This window comes from Liolophura sinensis, chromosome 3 (genome assembly GCF_032854445.1).
Source record: "Liolophura sinensis isolate JHLJ2023 chromosome 3, CUHK_Ljap_v2, whole genome shotgun sequence".
Taxonomy (NCBI): domain Eukaryota; kingdom Metazoa; phylum Mollusca; class Polyplacophora; order Chitonida; family Chitonidae; genus Liolophura; species Liolophura sinensis.
Window position 1 is genome coordinate 11,270,422 of NC_088297.1, and position 20,115 is coordinate 11,290,536.

Below are 20,115 nucleotides of genomic sequence, written 5' to 3' on the forward strand. Positions count from 1 at the left end.
TCTTTCGAACAATGTATCCTCTAAACAAACCCACTAAAAGGCCCTTTTCTAAATTAATACTACAATTATCACGTAAAAAAACGAAGCTTACCTGATTTTTGGCAAGTCAAGCGCACCATACTTCTACTTGCACACTCCCCTCTGTGAAAAGAAACTCTTTTAGACAACATACATGGGTATGCAGCTTCAGATTTGGATAACTGAACTTCAGGTATTCCACCCACAGAATAGGATATTGGTCGCTATGGAAACTGAACAGAAATGCCTCTTCACAGAACAAATATCCACAGTGTTTAGTAATTACCGCTGGATACCCCTGGAGAAAGGACACTTCACAGAGCGAAAATAATCGGCACCCGGCAAATACCGCTAGGTACCCGCTCAAAGAACAGAAATGGACAGAAGGAGGTATTTCCCGCTAGGTAATTAGCAAAAAGATTCTCTTATTGCAAAAATCAGTCAGAACTCGACAACTGGGGCTGTGGGACCATGTAGTTTACTTACACATCGAGGAATGACGTCAGTGGGCCGCTCTTAGCGAGGTTACTGGTATACACGAGAAAGTCCTGGGTAAGAGACGTCACAAAAACAGACTCCGCACGAACATAACTCCTAGTGGAAAGAATAGACAGATTGAAAGCAAAAGACACTTGGCCAATGGATATCGTTTACTCTAAGCGTTTATCGTTTGTGACTCTTATCTATATATGCTAAATGGGCTTTTGCGGTGATTTTACGATGTTTTGGCTTTTTAAAGAAATTAAACAGCGTCCAGAAATCATTGGGCGTAATCGAATAGCTCCACTCGTGGTGATTCCACACGATAACGAGGTTTCGAATTCCAAAGTGTAACACAAAATCACTCCAAATTATTGCCGGCAAACACAAACAGAACTATACATACCCACTTAGGAGATAATGACAGAGGCTCTCCATGACATGTATATTAGAGACGACATTGTCTGCGCACAGCGGGTAACGGGTTCCACTCTTGTTGAAATACACCAACCCCCGGGTTTCACTTCCTGACAGTAATGCACCTTGGGAAAGAAAACTGCGATAACGAACATGTACGCTGAGGACAGAAAAACCTCCTGACTGCAAACAGTGTAAGGTGAATACAGTTATACGGTATACGGTATACAGTATACGGTTAAAACATATACAGTGTACCGTCAACACACAGATGCCGGTGAACACACAGTGTACGGTTAACACATGTATAAAAGTATACGGTCACACATACTACTCTCTACGATGGCTTTATATCACTTTGAACAGGGTTCCTCACTAAAATTGTTTCAGGAATCCTACTGAACATACTTAGGATAAAGAATGCGTGTATGTATGGTTAGGGTTTAACGTCACACTTAACAATTTTTCAGTCATATGAGCAGCAGGAGTCTGTAAGTGTGTGTGTGTGTTTTTTTTTTGGGGGGGGGGGGCTCCTTGTGGCAGGGCCAGTCCATGCTGCCAAAATACTTTCGCCTCTGAAATATCATGCTGAAGACACCAGACATGACACCCCACCCAGTGACATTATACTGACACCGGGCTAAGGCCCAAGTGAGGCAACAATATGTATCATTTTTAGTCTTTGTATGATCCGACCCCGGTTCGATCCTGGGTCACCCGAGGCTGACGATCTAACCATTAGGCGACCGAAGCGGCCCCTTTGGATGAATAGAACACAGTGGTAATAAGTAATAAATAAACATAAACAAAGATTTAGGCATACCTTTTTTGATATCATTTCGTACTCGTACGTGGGAAGGTCTGCCAGCAGCCTGCAGATGGTCGTGGGCTTCCCCCGGGCTCTGCCCGGTTTCCTCCCACCATAATGCTGACCGCCGTCGTATAAGTGAAATATTCTTGAGTACAAAGTAAAACGCCAAAAGAAATGTAAATATAGCGTAGAGAGCGGCATGCTCGTGTCGTTACATGCTATATCGTGATACAATTATGCTAATTAAGGTAAGATTATTCCTTAATCTCTGAATTGCTGATGTGGCGTTAAGCCATAATCATTCATTCATTCATAGTGACCACATTGCCGATGTGGCGTTAAGTCATAATCATTCATTCATTCATAGTGACCACATTGCCGATGTGGCGTTAAGCCATAATCATTCATTCATTCATAGTGACCGCATTGGTGAGACTCTCCTACATGTGTCATTCCCCAGCGTGCTTACCACTTCGGCCAGGTAGCCCCACCTATAGTTAATCGAAATGCAATATAACACGTCAGAAGCAGTGGAGGTATATTCTTCTAGCCACAAATGAACAAATAAGGGTATACAAAAACCAGAATGTTCTGCGTCAGAATTCCAAGGTATAGCGTTGTAGTCTCGCCATGACAGTTGGAAACCGGAACAAAGAAGTCGATACCATGATGTGCTGGGGCATTTGACATACCACAGTGCATTTCATCCGTCTCGTCTTTACAGTGAAGTCGACCATCGCAGATATCCCTTTCATTCAGACATCTATGGTTGTTACAGGACGCCACCTGGCCAAGTCGGCATTGTACTGTAATATGGAGAATCATACAAAACAGTTAAAACTCAAATTTAACTATTTGTTTTCAAATAATATAGGATTGAAACTAAGTCAGTATTTAATACCGTGCATTGTGACACAAAGGACCGTTTTCCGGAATCTCGCATGCATGGAAATACTTGTACACCAATGTCTTAGAAACAGCGTGTCTCCTGTACTAGAATCTGTTCTTTACGAAGCAATTGTGAGCTAAATTTATGTTCAAACTACCATGACATCATGTTTCTTTATCATACATTACTAAGAAAGTTACAGTCAGCTTATTTTACGATTACTTTGTGGAAGTGGAAGCTGGGTGGAGAGCATGGCGGTATAAAAAGTGACAGTTATGCTCCCACAGGACGTCATGAACCCGGCAATGGGCTCAAAAGTTCTTAAAAAATCACTGGCGTATTACTACTCCGCTTGGCTGAATTTTTTAAAATTTATTTGTGTTTGGTGTTTTGCGCCGTACTCAAGAATATTTCACTTATACGACGACGGCGGCCAGCATTATGATAGGAGGAAACCAGGCAGAGCCCGGAGAAACTCTACGACTAAGATTGAAACTGACAGGCAAGGAGGCTGGCCAGGTACCATAACAAAGAATTTGGCGTATCAGTTACGTACGGCGAAATCACGCTTTATAGCGAGATTTGCAGGTTATTGGATAGACTCGTGTTAACGTATCAGTCCTATCATCTTGAATATATATCCCAGTAACTTACAGCAATTGGTTTCGTCCGACCCGTCGTCGCAATCCCGGTAACCGTCACATCTAAATTCCAGATGTACGCAATGGCCGCTTCTACATTTCCAGTAGTAGGGAGGACACACTGGGAGCAGTCAAAGATATTTGTTCATTCATTATTTAAATAGCAATGAGATACCGACAGAAATCCGAAGTGGGACGTATTACGTCATTTCAGTGACGTTGAACATTCCACTGCTGCATCAACAGTGCGACGTCACAGTGGATAGACCATACACGTCACATATAAAACAGTAGCACGCAACATTGTTTTGCGTCGCGCTACAGAACGCTTGTGACATGCAAGTCCTATGTTACACTAGCGCCACCTGTTGTGAGAGGAAAATCTGCAGTTACCCTATTTATTTGACGTTCGTCGCAAAAGACGTCGTTATAAGACTGGTGATAAAGTGATAAAACTTACGGTCGTTATCGCACATTTTCCTTCAGAACAACTTGGTTTCAAACCCCATAAGAAACCTCATTTTCTCCTCCTACGCTGAAGAGCTTGTGAACTAAATATGTGCTTGAAGAGCAGAAACATAATGTTCATGAAAAAGTGAAGAACCGATTACACCAAGTTACAGAGAAACAATGACGTATTACAGAGAAGAACAGAAAATAGTACATACATTGGACATACTCACAGAGAAACACTGACCTATTACAGAGAAGAAAACACAAAATAGTTCCCCAATTGGACAAACTTACAGAGAAACACTGACATATTTCAGAAAAGAACAAAACATTGTACACCGATTGGTACAACTTATTTTGGACGATCAGTCTTCCTTATTGTGTGAGTGTAGTGTAAAATCTTATAAAAATGTGTGATATGTAAAGTGAAATCTCACCGTCACAGTAGGTTTCGTCACTGTTATCGTGACAGTTGTTGACTCCGTCACACCACTCCTCCTGATAGACACAGGCGCCATTGTTACAGCGAGTCTGACCAATGGCACAGACTGTGACAAAAAAAAAAAAATGATTTGTTGGCTAAACATTTAAGAAATGTAGTCAAACAAACCGGAAAGAGTATAAAAACCAAAATTATGAATATCAATGAGACTGTTGCAAAAACGCCTGTCCATATAATTATCTTAACCAGCATGTCACACTCACGTCCTTGTGGAACTGCGAAGCTATATACAGTCGTTTTTAGAGAGTAAGGAAAATAGGTAAATTATTTAGATTTATAACTTTAATAAGAAACAATCACGAATGCACATTGGAATGTCAACTTCCATCAACTGTGGACAAAGATTTGCAGATGTAGGCCTACGAGATGTAGGTAGCGTCATTTATACAAGTACATTTAATATCTCCATGGTACATTTTCGGAGGCGTCCTTGGTCGAATGGGTTAGCACGCCAGCACGGCGCACTGGACCAGGTGTCTCTCACCAATGCAATCGCTGTGAGTTAAGTCCAGCCCATGCTGGCTTCCTCTCCGGCCGTACGTGTGAAGGCGTTTCAGCAACCTGTTGATGGTCGTGGGTTTCCCCTAGCCCGGACACTGCTCGTCTTTCTCCCACCATAATGCTTCATGGCCGCCGCCGTATAAGTGAAATATTCTTGAGTACCGCGTAAAACACCAGTTAAAAAAATATAATACATATTTTAGCTCTCTCAGTAGATCCGCCTTACGTCCAAACAGAAGTTTAACAGAGTGGATAAAAATGTTCTATTTTATGAATGTTGATTCCTCCAATATAGGCATATCGTCACTTCATTTCATGGCCGGATTCATGCGACACACGGTCCACCCAGTGAAATGCTCCTGCGGTCAAAGTTTTCACCTTTGTAGGTCCCACTTTTGCGTACGCGTGCACTTATTTCATATCTCTACATATGCACTTACCACAATTGGCCTCATCGGATACGTCATCCACCGTACTGGTCAAGCAGTCAAACTGACCATTACATTGTCGATATTTGTTGATACAAACCCGGCTGGTCTCACACCGGAAACCAATTTTGGAGCAATCTGTAATACACAACAGAAATATTGTTGATTTAGTTACAAATGTGGTTCAGTTAACACATACTTAACGTCAAGCTGGTTCGCCTGCCGCTTTCAGTCAGAAAGATGGTCAGGCTGCTAGACAAGGGCAGTAGTTTATTCTTGGACAGTCAAATTTCTTTCGTGCGGACTTAAACCGGACCGCCATCATGTACATAATGTTTTTTCGTTAAACACCAAAGTATTGAGAGAGCAAAACGAAAGTGCGATCCTCGACCACAGCTAAATGCAGAAATTCATCCGCTACAAACAACAGGAAAACTCTGCACATCCATCTATCTGTCAGAAATGACGAAACGTTTACAGAATTTCCCGATTCAGATTCATTCCAGATCTAAATCGCCGCAAAAAATAAATGTGTTTATGCTTCGTGCTTGGCCAACGACCAAATTGCGGACAAAATGTCATCAAAAGCAGTGCATTAATTTTCCCGTAAAGTGTATGGCCAACATGAGATTAAAGGGCGGCAAAAAACATAACCTTCTTGACGGAGTTGAAAACACCTATAGATAACTTGCACTCATTGTGAATGTTTAGCAAAGGAATTTCATTATGCAGTGCGCATAGTAAACGCCTTCTCCAGACTAGACCATTATATTCTTTTGTTAAGGACGTAAGTCACATAGAATTAACTGATATACGGGGCTGGCAGGTAGATTTCATGTCATGTAGATCATGTAGATTTACTTGTGCGTGAGATACGGAGATTATAACATCTAGACTTCCAGACATGAGATAAAGGATACAGGGGTAATAACATCAATTTATCTGAGATACAGAGGTGATAACATCAACTTACCTGAGATACGGAGGTGATAACATCTACACTTATCTGAGGTACGGAAGTGATAACACACAGAACACACTGACAGATACGGAGTTGATAACACCTGGCCTCCTCACCTGAGCAGTTGTCTTCGTCACTATTGTCACCACAGTCCCTCATCCCATTACACACCTGTGACTTCTTCACGCACAGACCGGTCACTTTACACTTGAACTCCGTGTTCTCGTCACAATTAACTACAAGGAAATATAAATCAGCATCCTCAATACCTGAGTGGAAGCCTTCAAGGTCAAACCAGATTCGACTGTTTCTGGTGGCAAAATGTATGTGGGGAAAGACTGAATAAGATATTTTCTTCTTAATGGTGTGAAGGAGGTATTCCAGAGGTATGTACCAAGAATGCTCTGTTATCTGTTTTGGAAATGGGTTACTCTTTGCCATGAAATGGGGTGTCGAGTACAATTATCTATACTGTCCGATTGCGTTGCATTACTGGTATGCTTCGAAAGCGTCGTTGCAAAGGCTGGTTTGTACAAAAAATTACAAGACATTAGCAACTTCCAAATTTACAGCCTTTCCACAAAGAGGAGAAACTCACAGCAATGAAGACCTTCATCTTCTCCATCCGGGCAGTTTTGTATCCCATCGCAGACATGCGCAGGTTTGACGCACACTCCAGAATTTGGGCACACGAAATCATGAGCTCGGCAGGCTATGCAGTGAAAAACTATTTAGTCATGCGAATATTCGTCACCGATAAGGACATAGAACAAAGGTATTTGGAATCTAACTTGTCGCCAATAAGACATGACGTAATAGCTGCGTAATTCACTTTTTGCTTCTAGTGCGCTGCTTGACAAAACCATCTCCTAGTGATGATCATGACAAACCCCACAGTCTTTTATTTTTGGTTTAAAAGAAAAGTAGGCATCGGGGTAATATACATTTCATATCACCGCACAATGCTCTTTTGAAATATGTAGTATTCAAATACCTTTTCACGATATTTTTCTACGGCAGTGAACATACCTTAGTTCATAATGAAAAACTAGCTTTTGCAATAATCCAGGTTTATATGTGTATTAGACTGGAAGTAAATGTAGCCAATGAAATGCTCGTGCAGATATATACTGGGTCGGATATGCACGTCTGGAGGGTACTGCATAGCCCAATTGATATCCTTCAGATACGGCTACTTCCAAGCGTACAAAGGGTAACTTCGGTAACATCTTGTCATTATTCAAGTGCCTTCTTTTAAAACAAAGAATTACTTTACTGACATTAACACAAATTTAATACGAGCAAAGCTATAGATATTTCAGAAATATATAGTCTTTATTAGGCCATTTTTGCAAACGTGAAGGTGAAAATGAGTGTAAAATGAGACACAAGAGGATACTTACTGCAGTTGACTTCGTCTGAGGAATCTTTACAATGAATAGCGTAATCACACCTATAGAGGATACTAATGCAGTCCCCGCTACCGCATATGAAAGTACTCATATGGTCACAGCACTCTCCCTCTGATATACCTGAAAAGACGAAACAGTGTGTCAAAAAGCGAAACACACAGAGCTCCCCTATGTATAATGTGTGGACTACTGGTGCTGGGAATCGAAATGAGGCAGTCTAATTTAATAAAAGACGGACAGCACAGAGAGTAAGCCAAAGCAGCGACGACAGTGTGGCAACGGGCAAAGGATGACACGTGCACGTGAGCGGTGAAATCCGGCCTCTTGTCAATTTACTGCATTTTTTCCAAACTGTTTATGTAATGATGACATAGTCGCAAATTACACGCCTATTCGAGACCAATCAAAACTTTTCTGCACATTAAACGATTGATTTTCTCGGAAAAATACACAGATTGAGAGGGGACGTCCTATTTCTTAGAACAGAGATCACCATCTTTGTTCTGTATATTTAATTATTTATTTATTAATTTGATTGATGTCGAGTATGCTCAGCGAGTATACCCAGCGAGAATGCCCTGGTAAGTGTCCGGTTTTGTTAAGGTGTACATTAACGAATTGACAAAGTCAGTACTATTCACACCTCCGGGCAAAACTATACCAAAATGTGTTTTCTTCTCGGATTTTTTGATGCCCCATAAAAATATTTAAATTAGGATAAAATACGGTGGACTTTTCGGGCCACATCTAAATCATGTGACGTCAGATCGCTTTCGTCGTAAGAATTTCCTTTATTTGTCTGCGGAACATTTTGAAAAAAAAGGTTATTTTCTTTCACATCACCTCTTATGATCTACCTTAGGGTCATTCTAATATGTCTCATTTGATTTTTAGGCGTCTTAAAATAATGTGAAAACATTTTGGACAATATGGTCTCAGAAAACCGACATTAGGAAAAATAGATTTTTGTGGAATTTCTCGGGAAGAGAAAACGTAAAAACGATAATCTGAAACATTACTAGGCACAATTCGGTGTTGCCTCTCATTTCAAGCACTATGTATTTTTGACTTCATGTACCCTTTAAGAATTAACATGCAAAAAACTGTCAGAAATTTGATTCTGAAAGACCTCACTAATCAAGCCTTTATGCTAATCTGATCATGTATAACCTTCCTGGCACCCTAATGCTGGCCTCCGTCGTATAGGTGAAATATTCTTGAGTACGGCGTAAAACACCAATCAAATAAATAAATAAATGAATAATCTCAACATTTATATTCATGTCTGTCCTTCAATTTCCTCCCCAAATACCATTGCCAGATGTATTGTTGATAATTGAACATTAGAGACATCATAATCAGGTAATGCACTCTGGACACTTACCTGCACAGCAGTCTTTCTCCTCATCACACCTTAAGGCCTTATTAATGTGGCAATATTGCGAAGCGGACTTACAGGACAAATGGCCATCTTTTGTGCACGTGTACGAAATGTTCTCAGGGCAGCCTGAAACATTCAGTACAGAACAGAAAATTGAAATCAACAACAGGAGACAAAGAAACAACAGAGAACATGCGATAGAAGGCACAGCAATACACACCACAAAACGGTAGAAAACGCAGTATAGAACACAATACCAAACATGCAGTACAGATCACTATATAAAACACGTGGTGCAGAACACACTAAAAACCATCAAGTGCAGAATACAATACAAAACACCTAGTATGGAACATTATATAAAACACGTAGTATAGAATACAACACAAGAAACGCAGTGCAGAACACAATACAAAACACACAGTACATCACACTTTATAAAACACTGAGTACAGAGCACAATACAAAGCACGCAGCGCAGAACACAATTTCAAAATCACAGTGCAGAATACAAACAAAACACACAGTTCAGAAAACAATACAAAACATGCAGTGCAGAATACAACACAATACACGCAGTACAGAACACAATAAGAAACACACAGTGCAGAACACAACAATTTAGAAAACAGCAATATAGAATGCAACAGTACAGAACATGGCACACAACAAATTATATACAAATGAAATAGAAATAGAGAAAGACAGAACAACAAAAGGGTGTAATCTCATCCTGTAAAGCACTATGAAAACAACGCAATACACTAAAAGTGATAAATGACAAGAAAAGCGGATTAAACGGAAGTCGACAGCAACCTCGGCGTGGAAGTCGACGTAGATTTATAATGATCAAAATTTTCACCGAATTTTACTTGACAGCCATTAGCATCCTGTCATGGGCATATGAAGAATCAACGATGAAATGATGAGGTCAACTAAGTTTATTTATTTTTTTATTTGTCAATGATCAGAGTTTTAGGCCCTACTCAAGAATATTTTATTAATGCGACCAGCATTATGGCGAGAAAAAAACGACTGGTCGAGAGATTCCCCCGGTTTCCTCACACCGCCATCGTATAACTGACATATTCTTGAGTACAGTGAAAAACATCAATCAAACAAATAAATGAATGAAAAAAAAACAGAAAATAAAAAAAAAACTTATAGTACATGGAATTTTACGGTAACACAACAGTCATGGCTGCGTATATTTGTGAAACTAGGCAGAATTTCCTTTGTTTCGAGGTGGAAACGTACCACAGTCCAGTTGTTCATCCGATCCATCTGGGCAGTCCTCTTTACCATCGCAGAAGAGTTCTGCATGACGACAAAACCCTCCACACGCCACCTGATTCGAGCGACACCCTGAAAAATATAACATATACACGTTACATGTACACACGTATAATGTTAAAGGATATACATGAAAACGAACCCTAATTTAAAAGAAAATGTTAAAGGATAAACATGAAAAGGAACCCTAATTTAAAAGAAAATGTTAAAGGATATACATGAAAAGGAACCCTAATTTAAAAGAAAATGTTAAAGGATATACATGAAAAGAACCGTAAAATAAATTTAAGATTATGGTTTAAAGGGAAATAATGAGTTACCAAAAAAATCAATTTGAGGTATATTTTGTGTATCTTATCAGGCCCTCTATTTCATGCATATTTTCCGTGAATGGTTATAAATAATAATAAAAAAAACGTGGTCGATTCAAAACGGATTAAATTTTTTCCTGTGCATTTATAGATTTACACATTTATAGACTTACAGTTGGTTTGTACGTGTATATGCGAAAAGCTGATTTAAATAAGGTGTTCTTTAGTTGCGACGAATAGCTCTATGGAAGGACAGTGATGTTGACGTTGTAGATGGTGTCCCTCTACTTGGGCTGCAGTTGTGAAATGCGCATGCGTCGCAGCCTGTGACTGAACGTCGGCCATGTTTCTTGTTTACTTACGACAATCTTTCTCGTCTGAGTAGTCCCCGCAATAGTTCCTGCCAGAGCACGTCAAATGGCACGGGATCTCCCTACCATTCTGACACAGGAACGTGTCACCAGGCATACAATATTGTGTTGTGGTCGCTTAATTGACAGAAATTAAGACATGCCGGTTAATCACAGGCCAGTGGAACATTGTTACAAAGGAGAAAAATAATGCATGTATACCAGTACAAAAGCAAGCTATAACATTTGATCTATCTGACAGGTCTTTAATACGACGGCGGCTATCATTATGGTGAGAGGATACCAGGCAAAGCCCGGGAGAAACTCATGACCATCCACAGGTTGCTGACTTCAGCATTAAAAACAAAAACACTACATAATACACACAAGTTAACTTCGAGCTCTGAAAATAAAAACCAATAGCCATTCAATGTTAGACTGTTATGGTTGTGAACTACCGCTTTTCAAGTACAACTATAGATATACCTGTATATAGAAAACAATTCGTGATCAATATATTCCTCTTCGGAAATGGTCTATGGCTTTTTCAATATTAGCCAATCAAGACATGCATTAGTAGATGTATGCAATGCTTCACGTTATGATTGGCGTGCATATGGCTTAGATCTTTACTAGTATATCTTCATTCAATAAATAACTTTCTTTAAACAAATAAATAATTTTTGCTGCCTCAGTGGAACCCAACCCTAAAAACACTAGGGAGTAACAGAGGTTAGCACTTTCAAAGTACTAGGCCTGAATTATGTTTGCACCCGGGTCTCTAGCTTAAAACAAGCGTACAGTTGCCATGGATTCGACATATCGCAATCACCCGATGGACGTATTTCCTTGTGTTATATTCCTTATAGTAGCGCATGCGCGCGCTGTACGCTCACTTAAAGGAAAAGATTTTCATACTTTCAGGGTTTTTTTTCTTTAGATTTTTGTGAAGAGAAATATAAGCGTTCAAACATTTGAATTCTAATGTGGGATTACCATCGGATTTTAGGAACTCTGACGTCACATTAAGTTTTTTCAAACTCTAATCTGGACACTGAATGTTGGAATAACTATTTTTAACCATGAATAAAAGATTACTGATAAAGTATTCACCCAAATCCCTTTCTTCTGATGAACATCGGGAAAAAAGTTAATGTGACGTCACAGTTCCCAGATACCATCAGTATGGCTCATAAAGCACACCATAGTATTCAAATATTTGAATGCCTTTCCACAGTCTTGAAAAAATATGAAAAAAAAATACGCTGGAAGGAGTAAGATATGTTGTTTTTCTTTCACTCTGGCCTGGTGTTAAAAGTGGCCTGTGTCAAGAGATGTTTTGAAAAAAGTAGGACCAACCGACGTACCAACGTACCAACCGACGAGTTTTATGGTTTGTCTGTGGTCAGCTATTATAACATTGTTATCAAATCTGTCCCCCGCTATTATGCAATTTAGACAGAGAACACTGACAGGGTTTACATTTCCGGTAGACTTACAAGCAGCAGGACATTCTCCGGGGTTAAAAAGAATCTCGTCAACAATCATGTGACCCGCCAGACAGTCGACAATAAGGGACAACGGCCCGGTGCCCGTGGGTATCTTGACCCGTGTAGTTACCCAGGAGATTGTGGACGGACCCCGCCCCTTCACGTGGTACAAGTGCCCCTCCGGTGACGTCAGGGTGAAGTTTCCCGAGGACGAGTGAACGATTCTGAGACACCCACCCTTGACCAGTTCCGGAGTGTAGGGGAACAGCAACTCGTTGATGGCCAGGTTCGTTCTGCAGCTTTGTGGAACGAAGTATAGCATGACACCTAGAACAGAACATAATTACAGACTTACAGCGTAAAGAGTAAAACTTGAGTGTAAAACGACAACAGTGTGATAATTGCTAAATGGTCACACCTAACCTGTGAAATAGGGCCTCCTGCTAATTTAACTCAGTTATAGTTTTATTCTAACTGTTCATGTAAATGCTTAAGTAGCAGCAAACTCCACGCCTCCTAGCACCATGGCTTAAGCACAATTAGATAAAAAAAAATTGTTACCAACATCAAATGAACAGCGGACTCAGTTATTTATTTATATATCTATTATAATATCTAGTTACTGATTGATTGATTAACTGATTGACTGATTTTCTTTTCTTTATCCAATCGTTGTTTAACGCCTTCCCCAAGAATGTTTTTTCACCTACACGATGACCGTTAGTTTTATGGTGAAAGAGTTCCCAGGGCAAGTAAACCACCCATCGACCTTACGCAAGGTACTAGCCCACTTTTACAAGTTTGACGTAAAGATCAGGGCATCGCATTGGTGTAAAAAAGTAGTCTTTGGTGAGACTGTGCTGACTGTCGCATGAGCATCGTCGACAGCTTTTTGTTCCTTACAGCATAAACAGTGAAACCAGAGAAATGATTTTTTTTTTTTTTTGATTGGTGTTTTACGCCGTACTCAAGAATATTTCACTTATACGACGGCGGGCAGCATTATGGTGGGTGGAAACCGGGCACAGCCCGGGGGGAAACCCACGACCATCCGCAGGTTGCTGGCAGACCTTCCCACTTACGGCCGGAGAGAAAGCCAGCATGAGCTGGACTTGAACTCACAGCGACCGCATTGGTGAGAGGCTCCTGGGTCATTACGCTGCGCTAGCGCGCTAACCGACTGAGCCACGGAGGCCCCCCCCCCCCGAGAAATGATGAAAGTGTGACAGTAGGTATATGATGAGATCTGACATCTTGTTAGTTTACCTAAGTTACAGTTTTATTCCAACAGTTCCTTTAAAATGTTTTTTTAAAAGCTGCATCGTACACGCCGCCAAGCACCACTGCTTCAGCAGAAACGGTTATTAACAAATTATTTATCTGATAAGTGTTATACGTCGTAATCAGGAATATTTCACTTCTTGAGGGTGGCCAGCATTATGGGCAGAACCCGGGGGCAACTCACGACCATCAGCAGGTTGCTGTACGTCCTTCACACATACGGCCAGAGAGGGAGTTGAACTCTCAGCGACCACATTATGAGAAGCTCCTGAGTCAATGTGCCGCGCAGAAGAGAATACAGTGGGCATCAGAATCCATTATTGCACGAAGTACTTTGAACGGAAGTAATTATTAACACAATTACCTGATTGTAATTAACCTTAAGCATGCTTAGATTATAGGGAAGATGCATGCGAAGTTTCATGGTAATCGGTTCAGTACTTTTGAAATTTATTTATTTATTTGACCGGTGTTTTACGCGCTACTCAAGAATATTTCACTTATTCAACTGCGGCCAGCATTATGATGGGAAACCCACTGCCATGCGGACGTTGCTCGTACACCTTCGCACTTACGGCCGGAGAGGAAGCCAGCACGATATAGACTTGAACTCACAGCGACCGCATTGGTGAGAGGCTCGTGTGTCATTGGGCCGTGCTGGCGTGCTAACCCCAGTTGCATGGACAAAATCTGAATGCATGCAAAAGCACTATTATGCGAAGTCCTAAAACAGGGTAGTTATGAAAATATGTAATTATTTAAGCTGATACATGCACAAGTTCAGATGAAAGACAAGAGGTGTGGTAATTTTCATCAAAGTCGGCGCAGTTTTTTGGTAGATGCATGGACAACATCGTGTCTACAGACAGACGGACAGACAGCGTGATTTCAGTAAACCCCCTCAAACTTCGTTAAGTAGGGTATAATAAGAAATTGTGACGGATTCATGGATCACTCTTCATGCTTTTCCTTTAAGGCAGGAAAAAGTGTGTGAGAATATACCCATACTTGAAGCGTTGACTTACCGCTCGTATTGTACTTGTGGTCACTTCGCGGCACATTGAGCCGGAAACTCTCCTCCCACGTAAAGTCTGTCTGTATCTGTGAGGCGTTACCTCGCTTCCATGGGGAGAGCCTGCTAACGCCCGCGTACCCACATGAATGATGGTCGTCAAAGGTGCACGAGATGCTAACGTTGCCTAAAAAAGAAGAATTAGCATATGTTGTTGACACGTAGGTCAAGCAAGCAGACAGAAAGATAAGTCACGGTAATGTAAGATTATTTTGCATCAGGCAGTTTGATATATAGTTTTCAACGATACTGTGCTTATACCAGTGCTGTAAAGTTTATTTATTGACAAAACTCCCACAGTTAAATATACAAGGATCTTAACAAAATCTAAGGCAGAAGCAGATCTGATCAAAAAACATTTGTCTGGGGGCAATTTTGTCCTAGGGAAGAATACATTTTTGTGTCTCCATTTATTAAAATAATGACTTATTACCAGGAAAACTGTGACTCTTATTTGCAGATACCATGAAAAAGACATTCAGTGCATTTTGGTTCAATTTAAGAAGAGTAGGAGATTCTTCTAATAAAAGAAAGGCTTTTATCAACAGATCTACTTGCTCAAAACGTGCAAAACTTGCGTGAACTAAAATGCCAGGTAAGAGTGCCACGAGATCTGACTTAACCCAAATCGTTTTCGCGAAAAGAATTGGGAAGAAAAACCACACCTGAACAGAGGGCGCTCCACTCGTCACTGCCATCAGGACAATCGGCTACACCGTCGCACATCAAAAAAGGGTCAAGGTCAGTGCAGCCTGCATGCGGATAGGCATTGCAACAAGTTAAAACCTTTACCTGCCTACATTACGCGTGATGTATTGTTATAATTTTTATTAATTTTGGCACGAGCCAATTTATAAAGTTCGTCCAAGACGAGGACTAGAGAGCCATACTTCTTTCTCTGAACTGTTAAAGACAACAAGAAAACTCTCAGATCATTTATCCAGGGAACATAAGTCCATTGCCGACATAGCTAGCATTTTTTGGGGGGTATATGTGAGTACAGCAAAAACAGTAAAACCAGAGAAGTGCGACAGTGTGAAAGTTAACAAATGGTGACAGGTAACTGTTGAAACGCGACTTCTTGCCAATTTACCTCAGTTAGGGTTTTATTATGATTAATCATGTATATTCGTACAGTAGTAGCGTATACATCGCTCAGCACCATGTATTCAGCGGACTTAGGGTATGCAGTGATATTAGCTGCAATTTATTAGACGCCACTGGTCTAGAATTTCTCAAATACTGTGTTGTCATTACATTTAATATACACTCACATGGAGACCATTATTGAATGGAGCTAATGAAATAAGAAACATATGTTTCAGTGTTGATAAGAAATAGTGAAGACCTACCAGGGTTTGACACACAATCTGTTTGTTCTTCAATCCGCTTTATTCTGATGGAAGCCTTGGCTCTCAAATTGAAATATGACAAAAAATGCACCCTCTGCAAGCCTTTGGAAGGTAATATTACAGATATGGCTTCGGAATTTGCAGAATAGGCTGACAATGAAGTCCACAGTCGTCGCCTTATGCCAGAGGTGTCTTCCCCAAATATGGCCAGTGGTGTGTGCAAGGGAGACAATCCGTCCATATCAACCTTCAAGCATGTTTGCGAACAGCCACCCGAAGTCTGCAGACAGTCTAATGGAGGGGAGACCATGTGAGCTATGTCAGTGAAGTCACTCTGCAAGCTGAAAACGCTGGCAATACCCTCGAAAGATTCTGCGTCTGCAACACAAGGAAATGGAAATACAGGTGTAAAACGAGTTTTGAGCCGGTATATATTAACGATTTGACATCACGAGGAAATACATGACAATTATGTGTCGAAAGGAAATAATCTTACATGCCTAGATTTTTTTCTATACATGTACATGTATGGTGCCGGGTACACAGAGCCCGGCTGATTCTAATCAAAATTTAAGTTCCTCGTCACAATGCTCAGTTTTTCAAGTGGAAGTTAAATTTTTTACAAATAAGATAGCATTTATCAGGTGGTCAAAGCTTCAATTTCTGGCGCCCAAAAAATAAGGTCGGAAATCATACTTTCAATTGCACAAATTATTTCTTTTCTTGGTGATAAAGTATGGTATAGAGCATTGTTTAACTTTAAACAAATGCGCGTTTGAAATGGCAGCCTGTGGAATCCTTAAGACCTAGGCCTACATGTTTATTCTCAATGGCACTTGTTTCAGGTTAACGTTTCACTGGATTAAGCGTTACTTTCAGTAACCATTTTACGACATTATGCCAGTCTATTTTTTCAGTAAGCCTATCCCAAAGCCTTTTCATAAAGAACAGCATATCCATGTTGACAAGCGAAGTTGAGAATATTTCTTCCAGACCGGTGAAGTTGCTGTCAGACAGGCAGGTAAAATAAAAGCTGAATAAAAAAACATCCTTGGCAGAACTAGTGATTCTCTAGATCTTGTAATTTCAACATTGTTCACAAGATTTTCGGAAAAATAAAATGTAACGATATAATCCCTATAACTGTTTTAGAGGCCCAAGACTTATCGTTATTAAAACAGCTGAAACCCACACAGAACATAAAAATGTCATCTAAAGCTTTATAAGGGGTCAGTCAGCTTATCTGTAGTTCAGGTGCCTTACCAGGTTCTTCTCTTTTCCCTTCACAAGTGAGTCCCAGAACGCTAAATTCACCACAGTTCCCGACATCCCACAGGTTGTCCGAACAGTCAGAGACGTCGGATTCTGACCCAGAGCACTGAAGCTTGTAGATCAAGAATCTGCCTGTGCCACGCCCATATAGGAGACAACAGTGAAACTGTACGAAACTGAAAGGAAATACGAAAAACGCAATACCGAAATGTTGCGATGAAATACGCTTTGACAAGGAATTTTTCTTCCATAAGAAAATTCCGTAAAACGGTCCTGAAACTAGATATCCTTAGTAACAGACGTCGTGTGTAAAAATAAATTGTCCTCCTAATGTTACAGCATTGGGAAATGACTATTTTTGAATTTTTGTCAGCGTAAGTGGTGTATTCATTTGAATTTTCAGGTTTCCAGATAGTGTGAGTATTTCTGTAGAGTTTTCTTGAAGTTGTTTTATTTTTATATAACCAGGGCGTACTGCTCACGGACGAAGTGGAAAAACAAGCGTCTTTTATGCTTCAATATAAGACTGGTCATGTTTGTTTCGCAGACCATAGGGTGATCACGTGATGTCCAACTTCCGGGACGTCTGACAGAATATGAAATGCAACGTTTCATGAATTATATATTACGTTTATTTCGTGTCGTAACATGAACGATTAGAAATAAGATTTTCGGCTTCCTCGTCACGGAAGTTTAGATTATTTAAATATAAGTAGGACTTTTATCATATTTCAGCTGTCAGTCCTGCAACATTTGCAAATGATCGTTTAACAGTTACCTCCCCTGAGTCCATAAGGACGTGACCGGGAGGTGTCAGTTGTGACATGAACTCACATAATTGCTATATTTGTTTTGGTTTACTGGTTGCTTGGTTTAACTTTGGAGTAATCCGTCACATAGTGCAAGTGTTTTTTTTTTTCAGTTTCCAGCTCACCAACAAATCTAAAGTGTGAACAGCGAAGGTCAACCGAAATGACAATAACAGGATTGCGCCATTTTAGGCCTACTGGTTGAAGAAAACAAATTCGAAACCAGTTGAGACGACAGAAAAAGCACACACATATAAAACACAACTGGCTATATGTCAAGACGATACCGTCGATATGCCAGTCACGACAACCAAGTCAGAAATACCAAATTTCACTTATACGACGGCGGCCAGCATTATGTTGGGAAGAAACCGGGCAGAGTCGGGGGAAACCCACGACCATCCGCAGGTTGCTGGCTGACCTTCCCATATAAGTGTATTAGCGTCAGGTTGATGCTTGTGCATTTAAATGGCATGTTATTAGACACGGATAGGATTTCATTTGATTTATTTATCTAATTGGTGTTTCACGCCGTACTCAAGAATATTTCACTTATACGACGGTGGCCAGCATTATCGTGGGAGGAAACCGGGCAGAACCCATGGAAATCCACGACCATCCGCAGGTTGTTGTCAAACCTCCCCACGTACGACCGGAGAGGAGATACAGATATGACGCAGAGCGCCAACGATAATTCCCAGGAAGTGCATATTTGCAATAGATGCGATAACATATTCGAATTTTGTGCGGGACTGTGTTTAGGTACCCTCGCTTAGTGAAATAGCTGGGTTAACAGTTGGACAATAATTGCACCAACCGACAATCAAACGACAAAGGTACCTTTATAGCTTTTTGTCGCAGTTTACAGCGCAAAGAAAAAAAATCTTTCAAGAAAAGATTACTAATATATCAATTTTGCCAAAATATGCATGTAGCTAACCTCTGGTAACCCAAGTTTCGGCAGATAACCGTTGCAGTTGTAGCTGTCATCCCCGTATCACAGATGTTTCCCCATCTGCCGTTGTGGTACACTTCTACCCGCCCAGACGCTGATTCTTCTGACAACCGAGACCCCACCAGACGCATAAGTGTGGGTTCTGTGCGTGAATAAAAATGACAAAACATAAACCCTCAACATTTTCATGAAATCGAGAGATTATCTACTTATAGACCAAGAAAGCAAATCGTGACCTGCCTTCGTCAGGCACATGTACCTGACAAACCTTCTAAGTAAAAGCCATAGCTGTGTCAGCAAGAACTGGATTCGAACACGCGACCTCCCTAAAGGGCCGACAAACGCAGTGAGCTTTAATGATCTATGCCAGCGAGGCCCACTGTTGACTTAATGCTCCCATTATTGGTTTAATGTTCCCATTATTCTCTAATGCTCTCATCATTGGTTTATGTACCAATTATTGGTTTAATGTACCAATCATTGGTTTAATGTATCCATTATTGGTTTAATGTTCCCAGTATTGGTTTAATGCTCTCATTATTGGTTTATTGTTTATTGTTTCCATTATGACCTTAATTATTGTATAGACAAATTACATATTACCAAATGCCACATGACATGCATAATCATGTTACATCAATAATATTTACCAATGCAATATCGACATTTACAGGTGGCTATAACAAAAGGTTGTAGTTAATGTGTAATATACTAGGTTTAAGGAATACTTGAGTCAAACATGACAAGCATAACGAAAGAAAAGATAACCCAAATAAAGTATTATTAAAACCTTAAAGTATTCCACTGGACAGAAGTGTTGTGTAATCGATCGATAACACATGCTAAAACCATAACTATTAATATCAAAGAAAAATCAAAGGAACTAAAAATTATAGACATTACCTTTCGTTTTTGATATTACCTTTGGCTTTCCATCGTACCCAGAAGCCTTCACTTCCGGTAGAGTTTCTGTATCCACAGGCGAACCAATCAGAAAAAGCACATTTCGTTGTTCTTGCTAAAACATCAAATTAAC

General features: G+C 40.3%; 1 protein-coding gene across 1 annotated transcript in view; it reads right to left on the reverse strand.

Annotated features, from left to right (window-relative positions):
• LOC135463349 (uncharacterized) overlaps window positions 1–20,115 on the reverse strand; it is a 34,764-nt gene that overhangs the window by 8,603 nt on the left and 6,046 nt on the right. The window contains exons 5-23 of the mRNA XM_064740609.1: window positions 20,002–20,097; window positions 19,065–19,221; window positions 17,307–17,491; window positions 16,044–16,421; window positions 15,357–15,443; window positions 14,645–14,818; window positions 12,348–12,665; window positions 10,861–10,986; window positions 10,152–10,259; window positions 8,898–9,020; window positions 7,505–7,633; window positions 6,700–6,813; window positions 6,218–6,337; window positions 5,153–5,278; window positions 4,147–4,257; window positions 3,270–3,377; window positions 2,419–2,532; window positions 905–1,040; window positions 505–612 (exon numbers count right to left, since the gene is read on the reverse strand). Of these exons, the coding sequence (XP_064596679.1) occupies window positions 505–612; window positions 905–1,040; window positions 2,419–2,532; window positions 3,270–3,377; window positions 4,147–4,257; window positions 5,153–5,278; window positions 6,218–6,337; window positions 6,700–6,813; window positions 7,505–7,633; window positions 8,898–9,020; window positions 10,152–10,259; window positions 10,861–10,986; window positions 12,348–12,665; window positions 14,645–14,818; window positions 15,357–15,443; window positions 16,044–16,421; window positions 17,307–17,491; window positions 19,065–19,221; window positions 20,002–20,097 (2,818 nt within the window). The remainder of the gene's footprint in view (window positions 1–504; window positions 613–904; window positions 1,041–2,418; window positions 2,533–3,269; window positions 3,378–4,146; window positions 4,258–5,152; window positions 5,279–6,217; window positions 6,338–6,699; window positions 6,814–7,504; window positions 7,634–8,897; window positions 9,021–10,151; window positions 10,260–10,860; window positions 10,987–12,347; window positions 12,666–14,644; window positions 14,819–15,356; window positions 15,444–16,043; window positions 16,422–17,306; window positions 17,492–19,064; window positions 19,222–20,001; window positions 20,098–20,115) is intronic.